Source organism: Triturus cristatus, chromosome 10 (genome assembly GCF_964204655.1).
Source record: "Triturus cristatus chromosome 10, aTriCri1.1, whole genome shotgun sequence".
Lineage (NCBI taxonomy): Eukaryota > Metazoa > Chordata > Amphibia > Caudata > Salamandridae > Triturus > Triturus cristatus.
In genome coordinates this window covers 886,305,419-886,321,786 of record NC_140593.1, presented here as the reverse complement: position 1 = coordinate 886,321,786, position 16,368 = coordinate 886,305,419, and the positions used below count along the sequence as shown (strand labels likewise).

The following is a 16,368-nucleotide window of genomic DNA, read 5'->3' as shown; positions in this document are numbered from 1 at the left end:
CAGACAATTATGACAGATTTGTATTAATGCGTCTTCACCTGGGTATTCTGCATAGATCATTAAGCTTCCCAAAGATAAACGACTGGTCAAGAGAGCTAGGTAAATGCCTGTGTGATGACATATCGGTACAGTCGACTATACATGTGGCATTTTTTTTGTAAATTTTACTTTGAACAGAGAAACTTGTGGATTGTCCCTGTTTTAAAAGCATACGGTATGAAGTAATGTCGCCCAGCGTTTGTGGCTTTACAACAGTTAGAAACTGAATTTGTATTAGCTTCTGTAACTGTCTTTTTAAAAAATATTTTTCAATGTAGGAAATCTATCATGATGTGAACAAATGAGAAACGACATTAATGATTATGTTCTCAGTCCATTGTTTTGTAAATATCACAAATGTTTTAAATAATTTTAAAATGTTTTTTATGTGCTTTTATGGTTATTGCTGTAACCAAATAAAGTGTTGTTGACTTGACTTGACTAGGTTCTGTGAATGTCTGTATCAGTTTGTCAGTTGGTTTCTAAGTGGCAGTATGGGTTGGTGAGTGGGTACGTGAGTGACTGTATGGGTGATTGATTGGTTGTCTGAGTACCTGCATGGGTGTATGAGTGTCTGTGTGGGTGGATGAGGGGGTGTGTGACTGCCTGAATGGATGAGTGGGTGGGTGAGTCAATGGCTGTACGGGTTAGTGAGTGCATCTGTGATAGGCTGTATGGGTTAATGAGTGTGTGTATGGCTGTGTCAGTGAGTGAGTCACAAGAGCGGCCAAAAACCTCGGAATGACAGGTTTGCAAGCACCCATGCCTTAACCTGTTCATCTATGATTTCCCCTGTGCCGCTAACAAACTCTTGAACATTCTGAACTGATTGCCAAAATGCTGCCTCGTTTTTATTGTTTTACTCACCTTTATTTAATCTTTTAGAATGTTAACGTTTGCCCATTTTTCGTCCACCCTCAACAATAACGACACTGCCATAGTCAGCTTACGCTTTACATCAGATAAATCAGAAACCCGTACAATCACGACCATTTAGTCATCAGGGACAGCCAGCTAAATGGCAATCAAACGGAATCCACTGAACAATTAATGTATGAGTGTGCTATTGGATTAACAAACATGGGGGGTCGGGAGGAAATCTTTTCTAAGATTATAATGGTGATAAGGGTGGGTTGGGAGGGGAAGTCAGGGAAAACTTTCAGGGGGGACTGTGTGGTTGTAAATTTTAACTTGCATTTAACAACTCAGCAATTGTTTAGATTACTATTGAATGGTCCATCACCTGACACACAGATGTTGTATTGCCATTAGGCCTTTTTTATAAACCAGTAAGGCCTTACTTTTGCGGTCAGGGCCCTGTGGTCCTCCCCAACTTTCCTCACTCAGAGAACCAAGCCCCCTCTATGAAGCAAACCATTAACCCATTCCAGTTAGCAATCGGTTTACTGCATTAGCAGACCTAGAAGCTTACGATTGACAGAGGATGGACAGAAGAACTGTCACCTCCCTTCCCATTAGGGATACAATAGGGTCAGAGTACCCTCCTTATGCAACAGGAAAAGATGATCATATTATGTTAATTACTTGGAATATTGCAGGTCTGGGCTCCAAATTAAATGATCAGGAATGGATCAACATAATCACAACCTATGATCTGATATGCTTACAAGAAACATGGGAAGCAGGTTCTGTTTACATAGATGGGTTTCGGTCCTTCTACATTTCTGCTCTCCCATCCAAATCAGGTCCTGCAAGGGGAGGGATTTTGACATTGCTGAAAAACACCCTTAGATTGGAAGTCTTGTCTACTCACAATGATTCCCCTTATTATAAAGTGTTACATCTAAAAGGTCCAAGATGTATTACAGCGTTGTTAATTAACTACTATAATAACTTTGTGGGGGAAATGAAAAATGTTGTTGACCTACTGGAAGAGAAAATCGATACACTCTTTAATAGTTTTAAGCAGAAACATTGCTTCTTATGCTTTGGTGATTTTAACACGCATAGCTGCCATTTATGCAATATGCGGTTTTACAGACGAGGCCTGTGAGATCGTCCCTCATTTTATGCACGACCCTTATGGTGAGGCATGGAATAGGCTCATTATTACAAACGATCTACAAATAAGGAACCCAGTCGATGCAAGTACATGTTCACTTAAAAAAACCTTTGGTAACACAACTCAGGGATCTACCATCGACTAGGTTATAGTCTCAAATTTTATCAAAAATCTTATATCTGATGTCCAAAGGGATTTTTCTAATTACAGCGATCATGCTGCCATTTCCTGTCAATTGGTATGGGAGGGTATTTATAGCAATAAAATGAGGCATGTAAAACCTAAAATAACGAGAAAAAATTGAATTACCCTCAAATGGGCATTAACCAACAAAGAAAAAATTCTTCGCACGGTGGTTGCAAATAGATGTAATTAAATTTGGACCTGTTTAGATATGTACAATAATCCACCCACTGCTTTTGACTCAATTTTAGCGGAGGCGTTAATCAATATAACCAAGAAAGGCCCCACTGCTAACTCTGTAGCCCCTAGATGGTTTCACCAAGATTGTACAAGGCTATTATCTAGTCTTCGTAAGGCGTAGGAGGTAACCAATCGAAGATAGATACAAAGTCACCATTATTTCGCACAATTCAATCACACCAAGGTCAGGGAAGCCCTTTTGCATTGCTCCAGTAATATAAAGCGTCTGACCGGACGTCCCCCGATAGATTTCTTTTTAGACCAGGCGGATCATTTGGGCCCGGTACTGACAAATATATTCAACGCAGTGGTCACTTTGGGTCCGTCAGATTTGTGGTCAAAATCTATTTTAATTCCCATATACAAAAAGGGTAATAAATCCGAGCCAAAAAAGTATAGGCCGATTTCACGTTTAGATAGTACTACAAAACAAGTGGTCCGAGTTTTATTGAATAGGCTGGAGGAACGGGCCACCGATAATAACGTCCTGATTCCAGTGCAATACGGTTTTAGAAAGGGGAGAGGTACCCAGGACCAGTGCTTAAATTTAAGTCTCCTGATTGCTAAGTACGGCCGAGCCAAACAAGGCTGGTTATACTTAGCATTTATGGACTTATCTGCAGCATTTGATTGCGTTGCACACCACCATTATAGAGAATAATGAAGGAGATGGGCATTGATGAGGCAATCATTACTTTTATAAGACAGCTATATTCTACTGCTTCAGCATGCGCTATGGGAGGGAGAGTGCACCAGGTGGTTTCCGATAAACAGGGGGGTTCGACAAGGTTGTGTCCTGGCCCCATTTCTTTTTTCAATTTACATGAATGGAGTGGAAGCCCTCCTGTTAGAAGCCACATAGGATATCCTAATGATAAACCAGGAGCGCATCCCTATCCTCCTCTATGCGGATGACGCGGTGATTATTGTTCGCACTGGGATAGCACTCCAGAAATTATTAGACACATTTGTTACCTTTAAGCACAAATTGAACCTGAAAACTAATGAGCCAAAATCCTTCGTTTCAATTACTGGTTGAAAGGAAAAGAAGACTCCATCATTTTATATAGAAGGTAGGAAAGTGGCCCAAACAGACACTTTTTCATATTTAGGAGTGACTTTTGATAGATCATTAAACTGGTCCCACATGATAACTATCAGGGGCCTCATGCTAGAAAAAAGCATTAATGCCCTCCACTCCTTTATTAATAAGCTTGGTGCGAAACCATTAGATATGGTCAAAAAAGTATAGATGGCTAAATCAATCTCAGTTGCAACATATTGGGCGGGAATCTGGAGATATTCTAATGTTTCAATTTTACAAACCATTGAAAACATCTTTTGGAAAAAATCAGTAGGCCATCCCAAAAGTTGTTCCAATCTTATTTGCCATCTAGAATTGGATGTTCCATTTAGGTCTGATCTTTTATGGCACGCAATCTGGAGAAGGGACTCTGTCAATTTGACACAAAAGTTCACTGCAGATTGTCTTTTATTAGAACATTCGCATAAGATCCCTTGGCTTATGCATATCGTCCAGGGTTGTACTTCTGAAAATCTCTGCTTGACCTCTTTGTCTGCTATAGCATTGCGTCCTATTTATGCCTCTCCTGGAAAACCAAGAAATTATCTACTATTTAAGAACAAAATGTATGTTTTACCCTGTTTTTAACATTTTAATATGATATTTTAATATTCTGGATAATGACGAATGTATAGTTATATATGCTTTTATGCTTTTATGATCGTATTGAATAAGGATCGAATAAAGTAATTGATTGACTGACAACAGAATCTTTGGCTTTTCTCACTCACTTTTAGCAAGAGACATTGGCTTTAAACCATAACATACTTTCAAACATGTCTCTGCAACCCACACCGGGGGCACACAGCCTTTACCATGTTTAGCATGGAGTAATACTTGCAGCCAAAAATGTTCTACTAGGTAAGTCGTGCACCATACAACAGTCACCATTCACAGCCAGATGTGGCTCAAAGGCCTATGCTATTTCCATTCTATGCACCCACATGTATACACACAGTAATTCTATGTGGTATATGACTGCAGGCCCTTTATGACCAACTTTCTTTTTTAAAATGATGTACGTGTTTATGAAGTAATTTGAATACCAGATCATGGATGATGTCATGAGTGATCTCATCAATGATGTCATTTAGATATCAACAATAACGTCATTTAACACATCATGAGTGATGTAATATCTGAGGCCATAAGCAGTGCATGGCAGAGTGAACAGTATAGTTATATAACTGGCAAATGTCAGTGTTTTTTCAGTTGTTAAAGGTTAGTTCATTTCTCATGTAAACACCTGACTATAATGTCACTTTATCCTTTGTTTTTTTCATGGAATTTCTATGTTTTAAAAAAATCAGTTTAGCATATGCGCACATCCTCAGGCAAACTGCGTCAACCCCGTTTGGGTGTCCAACTTCCCCCGCTGCACACGTGTGGCTATGCACAGCAGGTGGTGGGCCGCAGTACCTCTGGCCAGGCCCTGCACCCAACCACCTGCACGTGACCTCCTCCTAACCTCCTGCAGCTGGCCACACCCCACCAGCTCTGACTGTGAATTGCCTCTGGTCGGGGCCTGCACCAAACCCTGTTCGGATGACCTGCACCCAACCTCCCACAGATGGCCAACCCCCCCATTGCACACTGTGCACAGTCTCCATCAAGGCCTTGTGCCAAACGCCCATGGATGGCCAACCACCCTGCTGCTCACAACCTTTGTCTGTATGCAGCATGCGGTTGGCAGCAGGGCCTTGCCACTGCACCTAACTCAAGTGGGTGACAATTGTCCAACCACCCGTGGGCAGCCAACCCGCCTGCTCGATACTGCCTCCAACACTGGGCTCTTGGTTCTGAGTCAGGGCCAACATCTTTCTCATTGGTATGTTTGGCGCTACGGTTAATTGCAGAGAAACCTGATCGCTTTCCTGTTTCTATGGTTGCTTGTAAGGTGAGTAGATGGTGCATGGTTGACGTACCACAATTTGATATGGAATGCCAGTTTCTTACATACACAAATCTGTATCTGTCTATGCCCTAGTTGACATGTTTACACTGAGTGTTGTTACCGTCACAGTCATCCTCATTTCTTCAAGAAATGTTACCTGTTCTTCATCCACCTCTGTATAGTGTAGCCCAGGTAACACAGCCACAGATGTTGGCTCTGCTTTGGGTCTCTGCTCCCTCCTGACTTCTTTACTGCTCCTGAAGCCTCCATTCACCAGTCCTTTTGTCATGTCCTCAGCAAGTCCTGCCTAGAAAATAGCAGAGCAGACAAGAAGAGTTTGGCTTTAGTTATATATGTAATACAGTACACCAGGTGCACATACTGAAAACCTTGTACGGCACCAAGGAGTTTCATGAATCTTTAGAGGCATGAGGCACAGACTGATGATTGTAAGAAGTCCCTGGAACTCCTGTGGTGCTTGCAATAATCATGATGTTCACATTTGGATGTTTTATTCCTTCTAATACATGAATCATCAAAACTATAGACAAATGAAAGAAATATCAAATATTAAATAAGAAACCTCTCTACCTGTACATATATTAGAAGCACTATCTAAAACAACTCATTGTTGACCCGGTTAAAAATAGCATCTTATCATGGTGGAGCGAGTCGAGACTTAAAAATGGATGCATCAGAGGCCACCGGCAGTTGCTCCTTTTTGATTCCTCTGGTAGTGCATCAAAGTGCCAGTTTAACCTTAGGGGTCAATACTTTTAGTTGCTTTTTCAGAGCCTTCTGATACAAATTGGCAAGACTGGGAAAGCGAGCTGTCAAATGGCTGTGAATTGGCTTCTCCTGGAGTGGAGGGCTTTGGTTGTAGTTCCTCTTGACACTGGGAGTGTCTGAGTACGTTTGCTGAGAACCAGACAAACTGTCCTTTTTAGTTCGCAGCCCTGGCGCATTTGGTCCCCCCAGGTGGAGGTGAAACCATAATCATTGTGCAAGGGAGTAATGTGGGATCTATCTTTTCTCATACTTTGTAGTCAAAACTGAGGAAAGGCTTCAATCCTCTTCTTCTTTTTATCATCTGTTCTTGGAAAAGTTGACACTCACAAAGATGTGAATTGAAGGGGGTTACTGCCCTGCTTCAAAGCCCCCAGGGTATATCCAGACATGGATCATTATGGATGAGGGTCTCTGCTCCCTTGACAAGGAGACAACCTCTTTACAATGCAAGGCATTCTCTCTAAGGGCCAGCACTCACAGTTTTTTTCTCTCCACATAGAGGCCAAGTGACATTTTCTCCATCAAAGGGTCTAGTGTATGAGCTGATTATGTAAGAGGTTACATGAGAGTAGATCAATTACCTCCTGACACCATGACTCAAAACATACTCTGCAACCTGAGGGTTCTCCAGAGGTCCTTCAAACCTTCAGTCGATCTATATGGGACTCAACTTTCCAACGCATTCCAATCTTCTCAGAGGTTTATATGTGTGATGGGACACTTCCTTTTATGTACAACACTTAAAGAGAATCAAGTGCCTCACATTCATTATCATCATCATCAGCAGCAGCATATAAATTGCTAAAACACCAAAATGACACACACGTTCTACTCATATACTAAGAAGCAGTGAGTTTAAAGAGAGAGGTGTTTAGAAGAGTCAAAACAATGTTATATCACTTTATGCTATTAGACAATCTGGAAAGATGTTTCATCCATTAGAAACCTGATTATGAAATTGTCTGGTTTCTGCCCTGGTTCTCTTGGATCTCAAAGTGGCCACTGCTTTCTATAGACCGGTGCTGTCAGGCACAGGGAACCACCACTTTTCTAATTTGAAAAGGGAGTAGCAGCACTTCTCAGCAGGGGTTGACAACAGTTTTCTATGGTGCAACTGTACCAGGTAGTATAAGAGTGATTTACATAAAAATAATTTTAAAACAATGAATAGCAGTAATATCTAGTAAGTAAAAGTGAAAGTAGGTCTGAGGGCTACAGAAAATTTGGTTAGTCACAATAATAGATGGAAAAAAATATTTTAGTTATTTCTAGAAAGATTAAAGGGTGGGTTTAGTTTTTAGTTTCTCTGGCAGAAGTTGATTGCTGCACCAGTGTATTATAGCTTAGGGTGTTTTGAATGTTGGCATTTATACTCTTTGCTTCACGGATATAACATCCTTTTGAGATGGTGAGTAGCTTGGCCCAATACAAACATTTTTAATGGATTTTCGAGTAAAAGTAGCAGTACAAAGAAATGTGATTCTATTATCTAGGGGTGATCAGTCTACGTCTCTCAGGAGCTGGGAGATGTGATGAACTTTTTTCTTGAACGAGATTAAACTGGCCATTAAAGTAAAGGCAGGATGTAGTAGGGTATGAGGGAATTGAGGAATGCCAACCATGAGGGCATTTCCAATGTCTAAGCAGTATCTAATTATGGCACATGATCCTATTTTCACTTGGTGACAGACACTGTCTGTTTTTCTTAGCAATTGGAGATCGGTATTGACTGCGTGGGCGATCAGGTTCTCTGCTGCACCCTGCATTAGTGAATTAAGATAGTCAGTGTTTGCAACTGTTAATGACTTTGCAATAATGTCCCTGAGTTCCTCTGATAGATAATGTTGAATATTCCTGAGGACCTGAACTGAATAATCAGATGAAGAGACACCAGTGTTAATCCGCAGACCTAAGGGTGTCAATAATCATTGACTGTGTTTTAAGTTTGTCAAAACAGGGATCTGATATCCGACTAACAACATAAGATTTGGGGGCTCTGGCAATTTCACATAGGAATTACTGAAGCTATTTGGAACAGGGTTGTTATTCCTAAAATGCTCTTATGTGTAGGCACGTACATATGAATAAGAGAGCACTAGCCACAATGTTCTTCACCGTGTACTTTGTGTTGTGGAATACATCTGATAATCAATGACTATTTGCATCATGTCTACTTCAACATCTACAAACTTGGGTAATGCAGAAATACATGACCAGGCAAGGGAACACTAACAAACTTGACAGCATTAAATATTTTAGTAGAGAAGGCCAAGCAAAGGAAATCCCGGCTATTTTTGTGTTTTGTAGATCTTAAATCCGCCTTTGGTTGGCGCCCCTGAAATCGCTACTGGACAAAAATTAAGGATTGGGGCATTCCAGGAGATTTGTTGAGGGCAATACCTGCTTTGCACACAGACACCTCAGTGGAGCTCAAAATAGGTGATAGTATTGTATTGTAATTGCATTTATATAGCGCTTACTACCCCTTGTTTGAATGAATGTAAGAATAGGAACCAGCATTAAAGCACCTGAGATACCAGCCATACAGAAACGTATAACATGTCAAAGCAATGTGACATAAGGAAACAAGCGATATGGAATAATGTAACAATGTAATGATGATTCATAGACAATGGTGATATATGTAAAAGGTAATAAAATAAGTTTAAACAAAATATATAGCGCTTACTACCCTTGATGAGGCGTCAAAGCGCTTTTTCGGCAAGTAGCACGCTACTCCGGAACCCATAAAGGATTAGTGTTGAATTAATATAGTGAAATTTGAAAGCAATTTGAGTGGTGGATAGGTTAGTCAGTTATTTGTATTCAGAAGGATAGCGGAGGGATAGAAGAAGGATAAAGGTTTAAATTTATATGCCGCTTGTTACCCCTGATGGGGTGTTGAAGCGTTTTTTTGGCGAGTAGCACGCTTCTCCAGAACCAATAAAGGATTAGTGGTGAATTAGTATAGTGAAATATGAAAGTAATTTGAGTGGTGGATATGTTATTCAGTTATTTGGATAGAGCAGGGTAGCGGAGGGATAGAAGAGGAAAAAAGGGTTGCATTTATATACTGCTTGCTACCCCTGATGAGGTGTTGAAGCGTTTTTTCGGTGAATAGCACGCTACTCTGAAATCCATAAAGGATTAGTGGTGAATTAGTATAGTGAAATATGAAATTTGAAAAGTGAACATATTAGTCTGTTTTTTTGATTGAAAAGGATTGTGGAGGTTTTAGAAGAGTGAAAGATTTAGACGTTATATTTTGGGGTTTTTGGGAGTGCATAGCAGTAGGAGGAGGCTTGGGATACGTAAAAAGGGATGCGGAGGGAAACAGTCAGAGAGAAGAGTTTAGAAAGGTTTGTTTAGGGGATTGGTATAGTAAAAGAGGTGTCAGATGATGCAAGAAGGGGTGGAGTAGGAGGCGTTTTACGAACGAAGGGGCATATTTACAAGCCCCTATCACCACAGGAATGTCACTTTTTACGACTATCCTGTGGCGATAGGGGCTTCACCTTAATTACAAGATGGTGTTAAGCTACTTAACATGGCCTAAGGCCGCCTTGTAAATAAGGCACCCTTTCACACTATACTTAGCGTGAAAGGGGTGGGCAATGGGTGTTGTGATGGGCGTTCCACCGCAACACCCATTAATTTTGATGCTGCCCCATATTTACAAGAGTGGCGTAAATATGGGGCAGAGGCAAAATTGAGATCAAGGAAAACCTGGTCTTAACATGGTGAAACGAGGAGAAATGCTTACTTCGTGTTTTCTGTTTCAATCTGTGCTGCATTGTGCAGCACACGTAGAAAGAGCCAAACGCCATGAATGATTCTTTATGTGTAGGAACGGGTCCCTTCCTGCACATAAACAATCATTAAAAAATGACGATTTGCCACTTCTATGTGTGCTGCACAATACAGCACACATAGGAATTACAAATCGCCATTTTTGATTGTTTATGTGCAGGAAGAGACACCTTCCTGCACATAATCATTCCCCTCAACGCAGGCAACCTTGAACTATAGTGCAAGGGTACCTGCGTTGACGCTAGGCATCTTAATTTAGTGCCAGTGCTAGGGGAAATGTAGGCCTGCACTCAGGGGCGGCTCCTCCATTAGGGTGGAGGAGCGTCGCCCTACTGCCTTCTCGCAGTGCGAGAAGCATGTTTCTGCTTCTCGCACTGCGAGAAAGCAGAAGGGTTTGGTTGGGGGTGGGCGGGTCTGCTCTAGAGCAGAGGAGGAGTGGCTTGCCCACTTCTGAGGGTGCTGACTGTTTGGTGTGCCCTCTGGGGCCACCAAACCAGTCATGCGCACTCTACCTTTTCTCCATGTAGCCAGCATGCAACCTACATGAAGAAAATGGCCTTCCATAGGCGCCTGGCTAGTCGGCATCCCGACCAATCACAAAGCTGTCATTGCAGCGTTGTGATTGCTTTGTGATTGGCTTACGGGAGGAGGGGAGGCTGCCTACTTCCTGATCCTGCCGGAGGCAGGTGAACAGGAAAACGCGGGACCCGGCCCGTGGACAGGTAAGTTTACAATTTATTAAACCCCCTCCCCGCATGTCCCTCCCGCCGCACCCACACCCGCGATTAATGCCTGCTGCGACTGGCTGCACTGTATCTTTGTAATTATTGTGCAACCCAGCATTTTCAGAATGGCGGAGCATGGCGTTAGCAAGTTTTGCTTAACGCCACACTCTGTCATTCTGTTGAGCATATGCCCCAAAATTCGCACAAAGATAGGCCTCAAACAGGGCTGGGTGCTGGCATCAAGCTTGTTTAATTTATACCTAGCCAATCTCGTAAGTGCCCTCCCACAAGACCTCAGCCACCTGCCAATATTGGCTTCAGAGAAGATTGGCTGCCTGCAGAATGCAGATGACATTGTCCTCATGAGCCAGATCCTGATAGGCCTGCAATACAGCATGTATGCTTTAAAAAACTACCTGGATACTTAAGATACTTTAGAGCTAAACTTAAATAAAACGAAAGTGAATATGCCTGGTTGACACCATAGTTAAGACATTTGGCTTCAAAACACTGAAAAAGACATTGAACTGTCCGTCTTTCAGCCATTTGTTAACTGTAAAGTCATCAGTGACCCACGCCACTGAAATAATGCACGAACAGGAAACATCTACAGTCAACAAGATCCAAACAAGGGTGTATAAATCTGAGTTTTCAATACAAATCGTGCACAGATGGGAAATACCTACACACTAAACAAGATCAAAATGAGGGTGTATAAATCAGTGTATTCAATACCAAAATGAGCGCAGGTACGGCTAGAGTTTGGTTAAAAACATCAATTAATTTAAAGTTTTTGCACTTTTGCTAAACTCTGCTGAAAATTGTGCTCCTCTGAAAGTGGCTCTATTAACAATCTATGCTGGCTTGAATACGAGGAGTAACAGCACAACTCCCAAAAAGGTTCTTGGGGAGAATATCAACGGCAGGCAACATGGGTGGGGCGATCCCGGGATGTTCTTAAAAAATTAATTTAAAAAATAATAAAACTTAGCTTGCCCCCGCCGGCGGGTCCCTCGTCTTCTCTCCTGCTGCCTGTATCCGACTCCAGGTCAAACAGGAAGCTGGCAGCCAGGCTCCCACCCCTAAGCCAATCACAATGCTTCAATGGAGCGTTGTGATTGGTCTGAGCGCCGTGATACGGCGCTCAGCCAGGGTCTGTAAGGGTGGGAATGTTCTCCATGCAGGCTGCAAGGCAGCCTGCATGAAGAACAGGGCCGAGAGGGCCGACCAAACGGCCATTGCGCACAAGAGTGTCTACCACTCCTCCCCTGCAGCTCTGCCCTGCCCCCTCACGCAGAGTGGCAGCAGGAGGAAAAAATAAAATGATAATAACATTCCGTTATTATCATTTTATTTTTTCCTTACTTTGCTGCTCCTGGCAGTGGGGAGCCGCTCCTCCGCCTTAGCGGTGGAGCCACCACTGCCAGGCAATCGAGGAGCTAGCCATTCAGGAACTTTGAGCCATGAGTATTAGAAAAGATGCTTTTAATCGAATAACAAACTCCTCTACACGCTTGCTGTCTATGTAAACTAATAAAAATGCCCTCACAGGAAGGAGACATGTCTTGACAGTGATTAGCTTGAGACCTCAGGAATATCTATCTGTGCTTTTTTCCCACACCACTGGACACCAATTTATGTTACATCAACTAGGGATCATGAACACTAAAGATCTCATTCCATCATGGAAAAAACAGTTGCAAAACCAAAGCTGCCATTTATGTGGATACCACCAAGAGTCACTAAAGCGTATTTTATGCCTATGTCCGGTCTCTTTAGCTGAACAAAAAAGGTTGTTGAAACGAAGCTTCATAAAGCTGCAAATTCGTTCCTGCCGGCCAGCAGTAATAACCTGGTTAAGCGGCAGCTCAATTCCCTTAGCCTGCAAGGGAGAAACATTTTGAAGACCGCTCCTAAAAGAGCTGGCTCAATGAAAGAGCAAGGTTATGCTATCTCCAAGAATGCTCATCTTACAACTCACTAGCTACTTTTCAGCTCCGTTTCAAGAGGACAACTTGTGAAATCGCCCAAAAACTAATTCAGGGGTATGGCCAGGCTATCTTGAAAAGAACTCTTGCTTATTGCGTTCAACAATTCTTGTCTAAGGGGCACTCATGCACTTTATAAACCCCACCCAAGGAGGTCGATTTTTTTTTAATTGTTCAAAAAACCTATTTGGTGGGATTATGATGGGGCAATGTCATGACCTACTTTGTGCCTTATATTTGCACCCTACAAAGTGGCCTAAGGGGCACTTACCTGTACTTACTGGTATTGGTGAACTGCACTTCGCCTTTTTAAAAAAGGGGCCCACATAAAGACAAATCCGTCCTTAGAAAAATGCATGGAATGTGTCAAAGCGGGGACAGAGGGTCCTCATATTCACTGATTTATTACGTTTAAAAAGTGGGTTCCCTTAGCAACTGGCACCATGTTGGGAACATGTTTTAAAAGCCTTCCTACTCATATCCTATTGTGAGCGTGCTGAGAATGTCGCTTTAGAATTGTCCACCTTGAGCGGATTTTTTAATCGATGGTCCTTGTTTAAAGAATGTTCATCACATTTTATAATTGCCTGTACCAGATATGGTATTTTTAAAATTATAATGCAATAGTTTTCACTTGTGAGGAAACGATGGGGCAAGTTTAGGTCACCTTCATAGATTTCCTTTTCCACATGACACTCACACCTTACAAGTTAGACTAAGGGGTACTTCCTGCACTGGCAAATTGTACTTTACTGTTTTAATCAAGTGACACCCATAAAGAACAACCTGGCATTCGTAAAATACAGGGAAAGTGCTCTGGCGTAATTAGGGCTTGCGAGCCCTCACTTTCCTAGTACTAATACTTACAAATAGCGGGACCCCTCAGTAACTGATTCTATGTATGAAAAAGGCTTTTAAGGGCCCTGTTCCATATTTTAGATGAGCATGTTAAGATTGTTTTTATATAGTCGCCATTTTTGTGGGGATTCTAAAATGGATGTTTTTGGTTGAACAAATTTTAGTCACTTTTTGACAATTGATTGCACTAGATGTGTTGTTTTTACAATTGTAATGCAATGGCTTTTATTAACTATGCAAATACATTTGACTTGACTTGACTATGATTGTGCAACTACATTTTATTCTTCCAAATTTTTGGGTGAAAATGATAATAAGATATTGACTCAAATAAACAACAGTGATTCACTCTCTATCAAGTAGCTAAATTTAATCAAGTATTTGACAATTAACTACATGATACCAGAAGCCAGCAAAAGCAGCTCATTTTTCAATTTATTTAAGACCAACCAATTCATCATCTGTACCTCAATCTTCCTGAAGACTTCACAAATGTGACCTTGAAAATCTGTGTGTCATTCACATGATTATGAAATGTAATGCTGAGATTAAAAACAGTTTATGAAGGTGGCAGATATAAGCGTTGAACAACCTAGTGGATATGCAAAAGCCAGTGGAACACCAACCATCACACAAGTGGGATCAGATGAATAAGTGCCCAGTTTGACTCTCATCACTGTTTATCAAAATGATCCAAACCACATCATGACAGTGTTCAAACCACCGACCACTTTCCTAATCCTAGAAAGCAGTAGTTGGTGATCAAGGTTACTGGATGCTGCAGAGAGTTCCATTAACCCTAGCAATGCTGGGATCCTCTTGTCTACAATATTAAATATTAAACCTTGGACATCTTCAAGAACTCCCTTCATGCAGACTGTTAAAGATTGAACTTTGAAGGTCCTGGGTTTAGCCTAAAGTCTGGCTGGCAATATGCCAGGATTGAGTGTAACTTCATAAACCTTACAGCAGAATGTTAGCAGCGTTCTCTGTGACCTTTAGTTGAAAGAGAATGCCAGATCTTTTCGGGATAATGTCACTTCTAATGGAGACATTACTAATGTTTAAAATACTATGTAATCATTCTTCTACACTCTTGTCAATCACAGGAAAGAGGCAATGGATATCTTCCAAAGGTGGGCTAGATTAGCTCTCTAGTTTGATTTTTTTAAACTTTTGTCTGTTTGATCTTTCCAGAAGCCAGCACTTCTTGCTCTCTGATGGTCGGCCTGATAGTTTTAAATGTGGCATCACATTTTACATCAAGCTTTCTCTACACCAAGGATGTCTCTGGTGCATGTCATATCTTAAATGTTTTGGACGTAATATTTTTGGTGTAAAGAAAGTTTTTGGCAAGATTAATGTTACTGAGAATAAGTGGCTATGCGCAGAGAGTCGGGGCTCTCAGACCAGCAGTCTGTTTATAAATGTACCAATCGCACAGTTTTTTGCACAGTAATCTTCTGATATCACTGTATACATTTGCAACATCAATATCACTATCATATGTCACTCTGGCCTAAGAAAATGAATGCTCACTGCAGTGTGATTCATCCAATAAAATAACCCTTGGCCACCTATGAGCTTCTGGGTGATATTATGAGGCAATAACCAGTCTAAAATATTTATACTTATTTTGAATCACATGCCTAATTTACTGTGTAGAGTTACGGCTGACAATATATTGCGAAGCTTTTCAGACTGTTTGTCAGCAAGGTTGTGGTATCATGGGTTCAACTATTTACAGCAATGATCTTAATGTGCAACGCAGTGATAACTTCATGAGGTCCAGAATTCCCACCTCAAAAGTGTTTAGACATCTGGCATTGATAGAATACAGCAAAAACCAAAGGAAATGATGGACGGAGTGTTGAACATTGCAAGCACTCACCCCCAGTCAACTGATCTGGGTTTAATCCATCACCGTTCTTTAGCCCACTCTGCCACCCCAGTTCAGACATGGCCATATGCAAATCAGTCTGACCCTGTGCCTCGTGGGAACAGTCCAGCCCGAACTGCCAAGCCATGTCTTCCCTGGACCGGAAACAAGCTTCCTAGGACCGGTTTCTGGCATTTCAGCCGTCTTCAGCCAGGCTTGCTTGAATCCAGTGGCAAAGTGAGCAAGGGACTCACGTCTGAGCATACCCTGCCAACTTATGGCGAACAAAGCAAGAACCAAAGGTTCCCATGAGGCACAGGGTCAGACTGATTTATATATGGCCATGTCTGAACTGGGGTGGCAGAGTGGGCTAAAGAACGGTGATGGATTAAACCCAGATCAGTTGACTGGGGGTGAGTGCTTGCAATGTTCAACACTCCGTCCATCATTTCCTCTGGTTTTGCTTTGTTCGCCATAAGTTGGCAGGGTATGCTCAGACGTGAGTCCCTTGCTCACTTTGCGACTGGATTCAAGCAAGCCTAGCTGAAGACGGCTGAAATGCCAGAAACCGGTTCTAGGAAGCTTGTTTCCGTTCCAGAGAAGGCATGGCTTGGCAGTTCGGGCTGGACTGTTCCCATGAGGCACAGGGTCAGACTGATTTGCATATGGCCATGTCTGAACTGGGGTGGCCGAGTGGGCTAAAGATCGGTGATGGATTAAACCCAGATCAGTTGACTGGGGGTGAGTGCTTGCAATGTTCAACACTCCGTCCATCATTTCCTTTGGTTTTTGCATTGATAGAATACAGTCATTAGCTGTTGAATGGCAGGGAGTGGGAGCAGACCAAATTACAATA

The 16,368-nt window shown here is 41.9% G+C and overlaps 1 protein-coding gene across 2 annotated transcripts in view; it reads right to left on the bottom strand.

The window, feature by feature from the left end:
* Nucleotides 1-16,368, bottom strand: part of LOC146796180 (uncharacterized) — a 121,421-nt gene that overhangs the window by 70,895 nt on the left and 34,158 nt on the right. For both annotated transcript variants that reach the window (XR_014969899.1, XM_085630180.1), the window contains exon 2: nucleotides 5,621-5,770. Coding sequence is in view for 1 of the 2 variants with exons in the window: in XM_085630180.1 (XP_085486306.1) it covers nucleotides 5,621-5,770 (150 nt within the window). In the remaining variant the exon portion in view is untranslated. The remainder of the gene's footprint in view (nucleotides 1-5,620; nucleotides 5,771-16,368) is intronic.